General features: G+C 36.7%; 1 protein-coding gene across 2 annotated transcripts in view; it reads left to right on the top strand.

The window, feature by feature from the left end:
- Window positions 1–14,717, top strand: part of LOC150095873 (annexin-B12-like) — a 150,356-nt gene that overhangs the window by 100,567 nt on the left and 35,072 nt on the right. For both annotated transcript variants that reach the window (XM_090409571.1, XM_090409572.1), the window contains one exon: window positions 5,755–5,808. In XM_090409571.1, coding sequence (XP_090265697.1) covers window positions 5,755–5,808 — 54 coding nt within the window. The remainder of the gene's footprint in view (window positions 1–5,754; window positions 5,809–14,717) is intronic.

Below are 14,717 nucleotides of genomic sequence, written 5' to 3'. Positions count from 1 at the left end.
TTATATATTCCAAAGTGGAATCTATGTCTGACCATCAGACATAGATTCCACTCAAACATCCCTCCCATTCAACACTAGTGAGTACCTTTCCCATCATGTCAATGTCTGTCTCAGTCAGTCAGTTTTAGCTGATTGTTGACTATTGTAAGCATATCTGTTGCTTTTAAGTTTTCTCTTCAAGAAAATATATCTGTTATTATTATTTTTTTTTTTAACACTCACAAGTTTAAATCAAACTGTTGGGCATTATAGACTTAGCATTTTTTTTTTTTAATACATAATGACCTTACATATGAAAGGTCATAAAACCCTATAATACAAAACTGCCATGTATTGGTAAGTGATTAAGAAAAAAGAAGTAATTATTGATATACTTCTTAAAGAGATGGGGATTGTACTCAATGAGGAAAAACAGTATGGAGAGATTGTTTCAATCTTCCCATCTGTGTGTGTGTGTGTGTGCACACACACACAAACAGTAATACCAAGGTGTTTTATGCTTTTCAAATTATTTACAATTATTGTTATTCTTTCAGCTTTCTATCTACAGATCAGAATTCATCAAGGGGGACAGAGCCATTAACTCTTATTACTTCCCAAGGTTTTAGGCTGGATTCATGATTTTGACACCAAATCCATGATCCAGATTGCATGTGCTTTCTGTGATAACTAATTAATATGATTTTTCTTTTAGAATGCATTGAAAAAAAAAATCATAATTAGATCCACTTGTCCAGTATGATTTTTCTTTTGGGATGCAATGAAAATAATCATGATTAGATCCACTGGGAAGGGATTGTATGTCTCATAATTTTCTGAGATGTATGATTCCTTCCCTCCCCACCTAAATGAATGAAATTTATACTACCTATCAGCAACAAGTATTTACTGGGAGTAAAGCACTGAATTCACAAGATGTCACTCTACGCTATAAAATTAATATTTAACAGAAGTGTGCACTCAGTATGTTTTTTCAAGCCCCAAATTTAACTCAATTTTTACATATGTATGTATGTATTAGATTTTTGTTGTCCACTAAGTCAAAAACATCTTCAGGCATAAAATATCCTATAGTCGAGTATCTGTTGCTCAGGACACTTTGTCTCAAGATTGCACTCATGATTGTATATAGATGTATATGCCTTGCCTATTTTGGGTTTTTTGTTTTAATTTGCAAGTTTTCTCTTTTTAAAAGTAAAATGTAATGGATTTATTTTTATGCATTTTAAAGCTTTTGGTCATGAACACTTTTTAAAAAAAAATCAAAACACCATTTATATATCATGGTAACAACATAAAGCTACAATTTAGGTAATTTTTGGAATAAGTGAGAGTGAAGTAGGATCTTGCTTATGAGTAATAAATAGGCCTCAGTTTCAGTAACATTGAAACTGAGGCACAGACATATAGTCTGTGTATATAGAAGTGCACAGACATATAGTCTGTCAATTAATATGCTGATATTTTTAAAGTACTTCTTACAGGACTTTATTTAATCAAAGAAGTCAAGTAGCTGTTGATAATTCCTGCCATTAGTGATTGGAAAGGAAGAATTTATTATAATAGACGTGTTCCCATTATGCTTTGTAAAATTCTTATTTCTATACGTTGCACTGGATGGTGAATATTCTCTTTACTGTTGGATGCTTTGTTTCTTTTCTTAAATTCTGTCTCATTCAAAAAAGAAAAAAAAGAGTGGATGACTGAGAAAAACTGACAATCCAATACAAGGATTAACATAATTTAACTACTCTGCTTAGCCCGTTCAGAGAACTAACATTGTTGAAAATTTGTTCAATGTTTCTTTCTCATTGTGAATTTGTTTAATTTAGTTGAGCTTAGTGCACAGATTTATTTATTGCCCAGTGTGTACGTGTGAATTATTATTAATTTGCACTTTAATGACTTATGTATATGTTTACTAAATGATTGTATATAATTCCTGCGAATGATATCTGGTTGATTAAATTATTTATTTGGAGTAATTAATGACTTCAGCTAGAATAATTAAAAATATGAACACACAAGTCTGAGATCAGTAGTAGCATTTCCTATGTAGTAGGAATAAGACCTAGTAAGGTTAACGGTTTGACATTCAAAACAGGTGATCTGACACACACAAAAAGGAAAATCATCATTACAGTATAATGCTAACTTGATCTTTTGGCTGATTTTTGAATTGTTCCTTATAATTTGTTAAATGTTCATTCAGTATGGCAAAACCAAAACATAATTTTAATATTGATAATGCGTAAACTAAACATACATACATCTTCAAGGCTCACCTTTCCTAATTAGGTTGTGGGGGCAACAGCTGCAAGAGGAACTTCCAATGGTCCCGATCCTCTGCCACCAAGCTCAGGTGTTCTGGTGGCGTTCCCAAACATGTCCACCCAAGGTTTTGGATATAATCTATCCAGCGAGTCCTTGGCCTTCCACCCTCTGACTTGGCAAAGAGGGCCTGCTGAGGGAGCCTCTCTTGTGGCATTCTGACCAGGTGCCCGTACCAACGTAACTGTGATCTCTCAACACGGAGAAGCAGCAGTTGAGTATTGAGCGTTTCCCAAATTGCAGAGCTTCTGACTCTTTCGAGTCTTGTCAGTCCCACAACCCCTCGAAGGAACCTCATTTCAGCCGCTTGGATTCCACCTGCATTCTTTCGGTCATTACCCAACTCTCATGACCATAGGTGAGAATGGGAACATAGACTATATTGAAGACAGCCAGCTTTGCCTTCTGGCTTAATTCCCGCTTCAATACTACCGAACGGCCAAGCTTCCGCAATATTGAGCTTGCTAAGCCAATTCGAGTATCAAGCTCTACGTCCCATTTTCCATCATTCGTGATTATGGACCCAAGGTATTTAAACTTCTCCACCTGCCTCATTGGGACTCCACTTACATGTAGAGTGCACTGGGATGGTTGTCTTGAGACCACAAATGTTTCAGTTTTGGCCACACTAATCTTCATTCTAGCATCTGCACAAACAGCTATAAACCTATCCAGGATCTACCAGAGGTCATCTGTGGAAGATGTAGCATAGGTCATCTGCAAAAAGCAGATGTCCAATTCTACTCACTCAGTGAGTGTGTCCAATTCTGACACACTCACTGCCTCAGCTGTGCCTATCAATCCAGTCCATAAATATTATGAAAAGGAGGAACAGAACACACCCTTTGCAGAGGCCAATGGAGACTATGAAAGGTTCAGACTTTGTGCTGTTTACCCTGACACAAAACTCTGGGCATTCATACAGGGACTTGATAACAGCTAATAGTTGGCCATCCACTCCATATTCCTGTACTACTTGCCAAAACGTATCCCGAGGAACCCGGTCATATGCCTTCTCCAAGTCCACAAAACATGTGTAGACGTTCTTGGCATATTGCCAAGATTTCTCAAAGACTTGCCTTAAAGTGAAGATTTGGTCAGTTGTGCTTCTACCAGGATGAAAGCCACATTGTTCTTCCTGGAACTTTGACTCAACTATGCTCCTGCACTGTCTTTCCAAGCACCTAGCATACACTTTCCCAGGCAGGCTGAGCAGAGAGATGCTATGATAGTTACTGCAATCCTTCTTGTCTCCCTTCCTGAAGACTAGTATTATTATGCTTGTCTGCCATTGCTTTGGTGCTCGCCCAGATATCCAAGCAGCCCGACACACTCGAGTCAGCCAGAGAACACTGTCTCGATTTAAGGCTTTTAGCATTTCTGGCCGAATTTCATCATCGTCAGCAGCCTTGCCCAATTTTATTGCTAAATGGACCTCTTCTGCTATTATACTAGTCATTGCCCTGTTCTGCACCCCTTGGATGTCCACAACTGCTGGGTCACCCGGGTTAAGAAGGCTCTCAAAGTATTCCCTCCATCTATGGAGGATATCCTTCTCGGTTGTTAAAAGTGCACCATCAGAGGCCTTAATTGCCCTTGATGTGCACGATTTCCCCTCTCTCTGAATCTTTCTCCGAAGGATTCCGAAGCCTTCTGCTTTGCTGTCTTTACTGCCTCAGCAGCAGCTTTTCATGCCTCAGCATACCGCAAACGCATCTCAGGTGACCTGACCCCAAGCCATGTTAGGTGGGACTCCTTTTTTGTCCGGACAGTTTTTTGGACTTCTTGGTTCCACCAAGGTGTCCTTTTCTCACTGTCCGTTGCCATGCTGAGCCACTTTCTTCCACAGTATGAGAGTGCAGAGGCAGTGACAGCTGTTTTGAACAGCTTCCACTCCTCCTCAACATATGCAGTATGCCTGGGAATCTCTTTGAACCTGGAGGAAATGTCATCTGCAAAATTCTTCCTCACAGCCTCATTTTCCAATGCCTTCCATTTCATGTGGTATAGCTGCTTAGGCCTACCAGCGTTGATGGTAGCATTTGGTTTCTGAAGCCATAGCGTGCACACAACAAGGTGGTGGTCAGTTGACAGTTCTGTCCCTCTTCTCACACGAATGTCCAACACTGAGGAAAATAGGTCTGCTGAGACTATAAAAAAGTCAGTAGACCTTTGTTCTAGTGTATCCCTGTACTTATGGATTTCTTGGTGCTGGAAGAAGGTATTCATTATGGACAAGCTGTTAGTACAGCAGAAGTGCAATAATTTCAACCCATTCGCGTTAAGGTCATGGGCACCGTTCCTCCCAATCACACTCCTCCTTGTCTGGTCATCAGTTCCAACATGTGCATTGAAGTCACCCATTAGCAGGACTGATTCCATGTCTGCCACCCTGTCAAAAGCAGTATCCACTTCCTCTAGGAAGGCAGAGTATTCTGACTCCAGATTAGGTGCATAGGCTTGCACCACAGCCAAATCATGGTTTTTCATCTGAAGCCTTAACACACATACCCGTTTTCCCCAATGGGATCCACTCAGCAACACAGTCTGACAGCTGGGAGCTTGTGAGTATTCCCACACCCGCCTGAGCAGACATTGTCAGGCTCACACCAGAGTAGTAGAGCTTCCACCCCTTATCCAGGTCGACAGTTCCAGAGTCTCTCCTCTTGGTCGAAGAAAGCCCAAGTCTAGCCGGTAGCACTTGGCTTCCCCGACCAGTTCCAACTCCTTCCCTGTCAGAGAGAAGATGTTCCAGTTGTCTGAAGCCATAGTCTGGTGCCGTTGTCGTTGCCATTTCCATCCTTTTGCAGAACCATTTCTTTGCGCTTCCTCTAAACACCTCCCCAAACGGGTAGCAGGCCCATTGATGGAGTTTCCTCTAGCAGAATGCTGAGGAGTGGTGTCTAAGGGAGACTGTAACATATTTTTTGAACGGGTCCCTCTGCCTAAAACCTGAATGCGTCCCTTGGTAACCCACGTGACGGAAATGCGGTATGAACATTTTTTGATGGCCTGATCATGTTACAGTGTTTGATAATGTCCTGCTAGCACAAGACGAAATGACACAGCAAAATAGGAAAGATTCCCCTTGAATACTCTAATAGCATTCGGGGGAAGGAGTAAGAAGAAAGAAAGAAGCAAGGGAGGAAGAGGTGGGTCCAGTCTACAGATAATATAACAGATGTATATTACATGAAGTAAGGCATGGTCCAGCATCAGGTACCTCAGATTTGCCACACCCATACTCGCTAAAGTGAGCCCCTGAGGCTTGTAAACTAAACTTTTAATAAAAAGTGAATTTTTGTACATATATATAAAATGGCAGTGGCAAAGTTACTAATCCAAATGCTGGATTAGTAACTTTGCAAAGTAATTATTCAAAAAATTTGTATAGTTTTATTTAATTGAATTTCTGAATTTTAGGGAGCAAGAAGTGAAAATCCTGCCAATCCTGCAAAGGCTGTAGCTGATGCAAAGGTGAGCATTTTGTAATTCCATCTTTGACAGTTCAATCAATTATGTTGGTTTTTGTGAAGTGATGTAATATCTGGAATTTTTGAAACAGACAACTTTATTACTGAACATGGATAGCTTAATGGTAAACAGTCAGTTTGCATAATGATACAGTTTATTAATATGTATCATTATGTAAACATATGATCTATTTAACATAAACAGAATTTCATGTTTACTTAAAATACGAGGTGTGACAATTTAATTCCCAAATGCACCTGTAAAAAACCTACATTCAGAACTATACATTAGTGGCTAATGTTGCCTTCGAAGTAGTTCCATTTGTGCATTTATACACTGGTTTAGATGGTGTTTCCATTTCTGGCCAAAAAGAGATTGTCGTATAGGTATTATTTCTGGTAAAATTCCCATGTTACTTCTTTTAAAAAACTATTATTTATATGGCTGTTTTAGCCTGTTTTCGTTTAGGAGTGTCCCTTATTTTAAATACATTTTACTCAAGAATTTTTTAGGGCATTATAAGTGTATTTTATAGGTAAATATATGCAGACTAATAGACGAAGAAATTTTGCACATACATTGTTTGGATGTTAGGATGTCTTCGTTAAAGGGGGTAGGAAACACCCCCCTTTAACAGCCCAACAGCAGAAGTATGGAGAATGAAGACATCCTAACAAAGTATGTGCAAAATTTCTTCCTCTATTAGTCTGCATATATTTACCTCTAAAGTACACTTATAATGCCCTAAAAATTCTTGAGTAAAAAGCCAATCTATTTAAAATAAGGATACTCCTAAATGAAAACAGGCTGAAATAGCAATATAAATAAAAAATATTGTCATGATTTTCATTTTAAGACATATAGTTGAGAAATCATGGACATCTAACAAGATATCTAAGTTTTGTGGATCTGAAAAAAAAAAGCATGTCAAAGTGCTAAGAGAAAGGCTGTTGATCATATAAATATAGCATTCAAAATGCTGTAATTAATGATGTAAATGAGACATTATATTAGCAATTCATAATCCATAATACAATTTTAGGTCAGTAGTTAGAATTAAAGATACTGGAAGATAGTGTGCATATTTTATACCTGATTTTACATTAATATATAAAATCTGCATGGATCACAAATTTGAAGGAAAGTGGCATTAGCTCTTGTAACAAAATCAGAGCTGTTAATCTCAGCTCTTTATTTTGTGCATATGATGTCGTACTGTAATAAATCCAGTACATTTCTGCAGGATTCTTTCACTAGATTGAATAACTATGTAACAAGGAAAATTAGTACTAAAAAAAAATTAAAAATATCAGCTACATTTTTAATGTGAAACTTATATAAGATGTCTATTTCCATATTTAATTTGCCAACGTGTCGAAGCTAGTATGGTGAGAAGTCAGCTGAATAAATTTAGATGAAATAAGAAAGAAATTAGCCAGAACACTAAAGTAGCTATTGTAAAAATTCGTTGGTTATTTTAAATTATGTTATCAATTAAATCTTATAATTAGTTCTTGTTTGGGCTTCACCTTTGAAAACTGCTAATATTTTTATTTACTTATATGTTATGTTTTGCCCTCCTGACTAATCTTAATCCTTGGTAGTACTTCAAATTTATGGCTGCTACTAATATATTGTTCCAGTGTGCGAAACTCTGATAACAAAGACAGTGCCTCAGGCTAGAGCCAAATTCTTTGTTAGATTACTAGTGCTCAATATGATTAAAAATTTTGGAAATTTATTTGTTTAAGCTGCACCACCAAAATTTACAGGATAAGAGAACTTTCTTTATATCAAGATTAAAACACTCAGTATGACACACACAATCCTTAATTCTCTATCTTATTCCTATACTATAATCATATACATTTCTCACTTTGCAGTTGTGACTATATCAAAATACATATGCATAGGTTCTGTGTATGAGCAGTGTATTGATCAGGCAAGTTATTTGTTTGACAAGAAAAGAATTTATTCATTATTAAGAAAAAGAGATATAAAATTGTCATTCAATAAATTCAACTGAGTCTAGCATATAGGGTCTATTAAGCAACTCAATACAATATATATACACTCCCGTCCCTTAACTAATCTTGAACTTTTCAGGGACCACGTGCCTAGAAACTTACCCCTTAAAACTTAGCTTATGTTAGATAATCATCACATAAAACTCAGGTTCAGGAATTATCTATTAATCTGGGGTGCTTAACAGTCAAAGCTGTATAACTGAGAGGAGACCTCCACATAGCCTTTAAAGGAATGCGGAGAACCGACCAGGGCTTCTGACCTAATGTCCAATCCTCACCTTCTCGTGGTGCACCCTGTTGGGTATCTACTTGGATACTGAACGAACGAGGATGGGCTAGCAATTTGGGATTTAGCCGACCAAATTGTATACTTATTGGTTAAACCAAAATAAAAAATGATGGTACAACATGACAAAATTTCATCCCGGCTGGGGCGTCACCCGGTTAAACAAGGCCCCCGTTGTTTTCCCCAGGGAACCAGGGCGAACAGCGAAAAGTCAGCTACTGGAACATATCTGAAAACAAACCCCAACACAATATCATCAGAGTTAAAGTTCGGTATTATCAACATAAGAAGCCTGAACGGCAAAGAAATGGAGTTAGCTGAGGAATTAGATAAGTACCAGATCGACATAATAGGGGTGACTGAAACAAAAAAGACCAAAACTGCTAAGATCTTTCTGAGCAATAAATACAAAATGTTATATTCAGACAATGACAATCAAGGAAAAGAAGGATTAGCCATAGTATTCAAGACAAAATATGAGGCTAATCTTCTTGAATGGCAGTCAGTCTTAATGTGGGCAAATATGAGAATGGGGAACTAGACAATGAAACTTATTTGTGCCTATGGTCCCACAGAAGGTTCTACTAAGGTAGAAGTGGAGGAATTTTTTGAGGCTTTAGAAAAAGCAACTGACACAATGAAAAAGGCAAAGTTGGTCCTTGTTGGGGATCTAAATAGCAGAGTAGGAAATGATTGTGAGACATACAAAAATATTTTGGGAAAATTTGGAGAAAAGAACAAAGCAAATAATAATGGCAAATATCTGTTGGATTTCTGCTCAGAACATGGACTGGTTATTACCAACACCATGTTCCAACATAAAAATGTGCACAAATTCACATGGAGAGAAGAGGCTAGGAATAAGAAAAGTCTCATTGATTATGTTATTGTTGATAGTGATGTTTTTTCCCTGGTGCAGGACACCATAGTGTACAGAGGATTTGAAATTGGAAGTGATCACTATTTAGTCTTGAGCAGGATAAAATTGAATTTCATATTGAAAAGAATAACATATAAGAAAGTTTTAAAGCAAATAAAAGTTGAGCAACTCTCAGATGTGAACTGTAGACTGAAATACACAAAGCTTATTGAAGAAAAAATGAAAGAGTTTGAGAACAGGAATCAAATCTTGGAGATTCAGTGGCAAACTGAAGAAAACATTGATTGATTCTGCCAGAGAGGCATTTAGTGAGGTTGTCTGCAAGGATAAAAAAATCAGAACTCCCTGGTGGACACAGGAAGTTAAAGAGGCAGTAAAGGAAAAGAAGAAAGCATATCAAAAGTTCCTGTCAAATAAGTCAGCTTGTGCTCTTAGAGAATATAGAGACAAATGCAAGAATGCTAAACGCTGTGTAAAACTAGCTAAACAAAAGTCATGAGAGGACTTCGGCAAGTATATAGAAAATAAATATCAAGAAGGTGGCAAAATATTCTGGAGGTTGTTGAAAAAGCTTAGGAGTGGAGGAAAGAGTGCTGTAAAAGGAGTTAGAGATGATAAAGGTGACATGAAAACAGGAGAAAAAGATATCCTTGAAGTGTGGAGTAATTACTTTGAAAAATTGCTAAATGAAACAAGCAGTGATGACAGCACAGTGGTAAAAAACACTGACCAGGCATGCAGTCAGGAATACATACCAATACTTGAAGTAGAAAAAGCCATCAAAGGCTTGAAATGTGGAAAGGCAGCAGGAGTAGATGATATTCACCAGAAATGCTGAAGTATGGTGGTATAAGAGTCTTACACTGGTTGCACTGCATAGTTCAGAAAGCCTGGACAGAGGAACGAATTCTCGATGATTGGAGTAGAGCTCTCATAGTACTCATATATATAAAAAGGGAAATAAAACTGAATGTGAGAATTATAGAGGTATTTCCTTACTGAGTATTCCTGGCAAGATGCATGCAAGTATACTTGAGAAACGGTTGAGAAGAATTGTGGAAGAAAAGCTTGGTGAAGAACAAGCTGGATTCAGGCCAAATAGAGGCTGTCAAGATCAGATCTTCACTTTACGACAAATAGTCGATAAAGAATGGGAATATAACAAAGATCTGTATTTAAGTTTTGTTGATTTGGAAAAGGCATATGACAAGGTGCCAAGAGAGAAGCTGTTCAATACACTGCAGTTATATGGTGTCAATTGGGTATATCAAGCAATACTTAGTCTTTATTTGAGTTGTAAGTCAGCAGTTAGAATTGAAGTACAGGAAGATTTTTTAATGTTAAATCTGGTGTGAGACAAGGATGTACATTATCCCCTCTGTTATTCATAATCTATTTGGATCACAATATGAAGGAAAGTGGTATTAAACATCATATCAAAATTGGAGATGTTAATGTCAGCACTTTACTTTATGTGGATGATGTTATACTTCTAAATAAATCCGCTACAAGTCTGCAAGATTCTCTGACTAAATTGAATAGCTGTTGTAATAGATATGGTATGAAGGTCAGCAATAAAAAGACAAAGACAATGAAAATAGGCAGAATCATTGAAAATGTCAACTGTGTTGTGAATGGAGAACCTGTGGAACAAGTAAAACATTTCAGCTACTTAGGCACGATTTTTACTGAAGATGGCAAATTAAATATAGAAATAGACAACAGAATCAGCACTGCTGGTATGGTGGAAGTCAATTGAATAAATTCATATGGAATAAGAGAGAAATTAGTCAGAACACTAAATTAGCTGTATACAAAACAGTGTTCAAACCAGTTTTAACTTATGGATCTGAGAGCTGGGTCAGAAGTAAAACACTTGGCCAAAGTCTAGAGACTGCAGATATGAGAGTCCTGAGAAAGATTATAGGCGTGGACAGATGGCATCAATGGCAATATCATATTAAAAACGAGGATATTAGGAAAGAACTTGACGTTGTCAGTTTCCAGGAATGCGTTAGCAGAGCTAATCTCAGGTGGTATGGTCACTTACACAGAATGGGCAAAGAAAGATTAGCAAAACAAGTGTTCTCTGCCAGGTAAGCAACAAAACGACCCAGAGGAAGACCAAGATATAGGTGGATTGATACGGTACAAAGTACCTTAGATGATAGAAATATAAGATCTGATAATGTTGGAGTCTTGACAAGTAACAGACTGATTTGGAGGAAAATTGTAGATAGGAAGTTAGTAATGATGTAATTTTTTTCATATAGTACTATCATATCCTGTACACCCTTTGAGGGTACATGGCAGGAATTTGATGATGATGATGATATCAAATTCTAGAATTACACTCTATACCTTAGCTATGTTCTCTAGCACAGAGTAATTGATCTCATCTAATGGTATAGTTCCTAAAGTCCTGCATTACTACATAAAGTATAATTCCAGTTATTTTTCATTCACCTTCAAAAAAATTTACTAATTTTCTTCCTACTAGACAAAAAATGGAAAGTTCTTACTTGGTAGTGAAGTCGGGATCTCTCTGGCTTTTTTCTTGCGAACATCTTTTGAATTCTTGTGGCTTGTAATTTCACATCAGTTTCTTCCTAGACGAGTTTCTTTTGCTGCTACGTTACTCTGGCCTTTGGTTCTTGTATATAGGTCTGGGAATACGGTGATGATTCATTGCCTATGATCCTTGTGAAGCTCAGCTGCCGTTGTCTGACCTCGTATTTCCGCATAATCTCCTCACGTTACGTTGACTTTATTGCCGTACAGAGTCCTAAATCTCACATCGGAATTCTATTTGACCACATAACTGCACTCGGACACTCCACGCCAAACCATACTGGAACTTCGACTGTCCGGAAACAACAGGAAAAAAGCCCCTTTTCGGTTTCGTAAACTTCTATGTATTCAGCTCCGATGACCTTCCCACTCTTACGTCATTGTCCACTGTACCTCGATACTCTGCACCCGATACCGTTGCATTTCAACAGGAAACCCCTACGCAATTGACCTTTGCGTTCATGTTAGCCTCAGGTCACGAATTAATCCTCTTATTTTGTCTGGAACTTTAGCTTGACCTTGGTATACATATGCACAATTCACCACATATACAATTTCTGTTTTTCTCATACAAAACACTAGATAATACAATATTCAAAATTTAAAGGAAAAGACATTAACGTTATTTCATTTAAACTCAATTTCTCTTATTAACAGACAAGTATTTTAGCAGGAATTTTGATACTTTTAAATCTGAACAATAGGAATTATATTTCTAAAATTCCCTCTATTCAAGATTTAACTCTATATACAAGACAGTATTCAAACTAATTTTAACTTTTGGATTTGAGATTTGGTTTAGAAATAAGACAGTTGATCAAAGACTAGAGATCACATATATATGAGAGCACTGAGAAAAATTAAGGGAGTGAATGCGGGTGGCATCAGTGGTAGAATCATGTTAAAAATGACATTATTAGGAAGGAACTTGCAATTGTTAGCGTTCAGAAATATGTGCGCATATTTCTGAATGCTAACTCGGTTTGTATGGTCACTCGAACTGAATGGGACAAGTTAGCAAAAGAGAGGTTTAATGCCAGAAATACCATGGATAGTCTGAATAGTTACTTCCTTTTGAAATGATACTCTGAACATAGTACTTTTCTCAAATCAATTGCTTTAGGCAGTAAATATCATACATAATTATTAGAAACATGACCAAAATTAGATGATATTCTTTTAAATAACTAAGTTATTCCAGTGGTATGGATCGAGAAAAGGATAATCTCCTGATAATACAGTTTTCAGCACAGCACTGAACACAGAAGTTTTCATGAAATGGAGAGCAGTTTCAAGTGACATAGCCAAATTTTGAAATGTGAAATTACTTATTTTTGCATATACTCTTGTTAGTGCTAAGGGAAAAACTGTTAAAGTTGGTCATATGGCGCAAAAGGGACATTATACAGATGACAATGTTTGGTGGTCTTTTTAGTCAGGTGGATAGAACTGCTTTGAACCAGTATACTGAGAGTTCGAATTCCACTGCATGCACGAATGCAAGTGAATATCTTTAGAAAGTAGATAAATTTTGTCTAGTATGAAATTGCTACAATAGAAGTGACTTAAAGTTCCATGTTTGGTTTACGGAGTAGAATTTCTGAATTATTTGTTCCTCAGCACATTTTAATGTATCATGGATTTACAGTAACGGTTATGTCATATTGCTGAACAGTAGTTTTTTTTTAACATGACTCAACCCTTGAAAGGTTGAAAATTTTGGACTTTTAATGATAATGAATTTAGAAAGCATACCAAGAAGAATGTATAAAATAAAAATTGAGGGAAAAAGTCCAAGAGGATGGATGATCAAGGAAAAAGTCAAGAGAAAAATCATTGAAAGGTGGAGAGACCAGAAGAAACATGAGCTGGAATGATGTTCTTAAAGAAAGAATATGAGAGCACAGAAAGAAATAGGACCTAAAGATATCCACGACCTTTTCTGTTGAAGCATTTGTTGATGGTGATAATGTTTACAACTTCTCATGGATGAGATTTGCATTAAAAAAAATGTAGTTAAGTACTCATTTGTCCAAGTAATGTGCTAAATTACTTGGACAAATGCTACATACTCAGAATATTTTATAAAAACCTGACCTCTTGAGAGAGGAGTGAGATTGAGTGAGTGATCTGAGCATTGTGGAAATATCTTTCCAGCCACTCTTAGTCATACTATTTTAATATGCTAGATCTTTTATCTGTAATATTTTTGATGTATAATAAAGCACTTTTTATACTTCATTTTTCTTGCTTGTTTACAGAGCTATATGGTGATTTTTTTTTAATTGATAAGTTTGTTCTCACTTGGTTATATTATAAATTAAAGAAATTATATTCTTGGTTTAATCCTTTATCCAAGTGTAAACAAACAATGCTTGCACTTACAGCAACTTTACAACTGGGCTACTTGTATGTAGAAGCTAATGACTTCACATTAATTGCCTTAGTATCCAATAATGCAAAGCTCACAACTTTCAGAAGTGTATAATGCTAAGCATTATGGAAAGAGTTACTGCCCAGACTAGTTTCAACCATTATTGAGGTATGTTAAAGTGCGAGGATACCTCTCCAAAAACTGGATGATCTACAAGTTTAGTAACTATTCTTTAGTGTTCACTGAGTGACCCTAAGGGATAACTACTAAACTCATTACTCCTGACCTTAACTACTCTAGCTCAGGAAGCTCAGTGGTGGCTCCACTCGGTGATACTACTGAAGCAACCATTGACAAATGTCATCATTGGGAATCAGATCCAGAAGGAGATATCAAGGCTGAAATATTGCAGAATTCATATACCTCACATATTCAAGTAGTTAAAAGGTGTTGCACCTTATTAAAAAAACTGGATTAGAGATAGGTATTGAAAGTTTTTTCACTTGATTATACTATAAATTAAAGATGCCAAGAAATTATATTCCTGGTTTAATCCTTTATTCAAGTTTAAGCAAACAGTGTTTGTGCATGAATTATCTTCACAACTTCTATGACTTCTGCATTACTGCAATCTTTATCTCTTCAGAGTCTGGGCAGTGGCCTTCCCCATAATACATTGCATTATACACATCTGAAAGTGTGTGTGTGCACGAGCACTTTGCGATATGGGATACTGAGTCAATTGATGTGAAGTCATTAGCCTCTGTATACAAG

The sequence above is a fragment of the Typopeltis vanoorti genome, chromosome 19 (assembly GCF_054136105.1).
Source record: "Typopeltis vanoorti isolate ZY-2024b chromosome 19, IOZ_Tvanoo_1.0, whole genome shotgun sequence".
NCBI classification, from domain to species: domain Eukaryota; kingdom Metazoa; phylum Arthropoda; class Arachnida; order Uropygi; family Thelyphonidae; genus Typopeltis; species Typopeltis vanoorti.
This window is presented reverse-complemented; position numbering and strand designations above follow the sequence as displayed.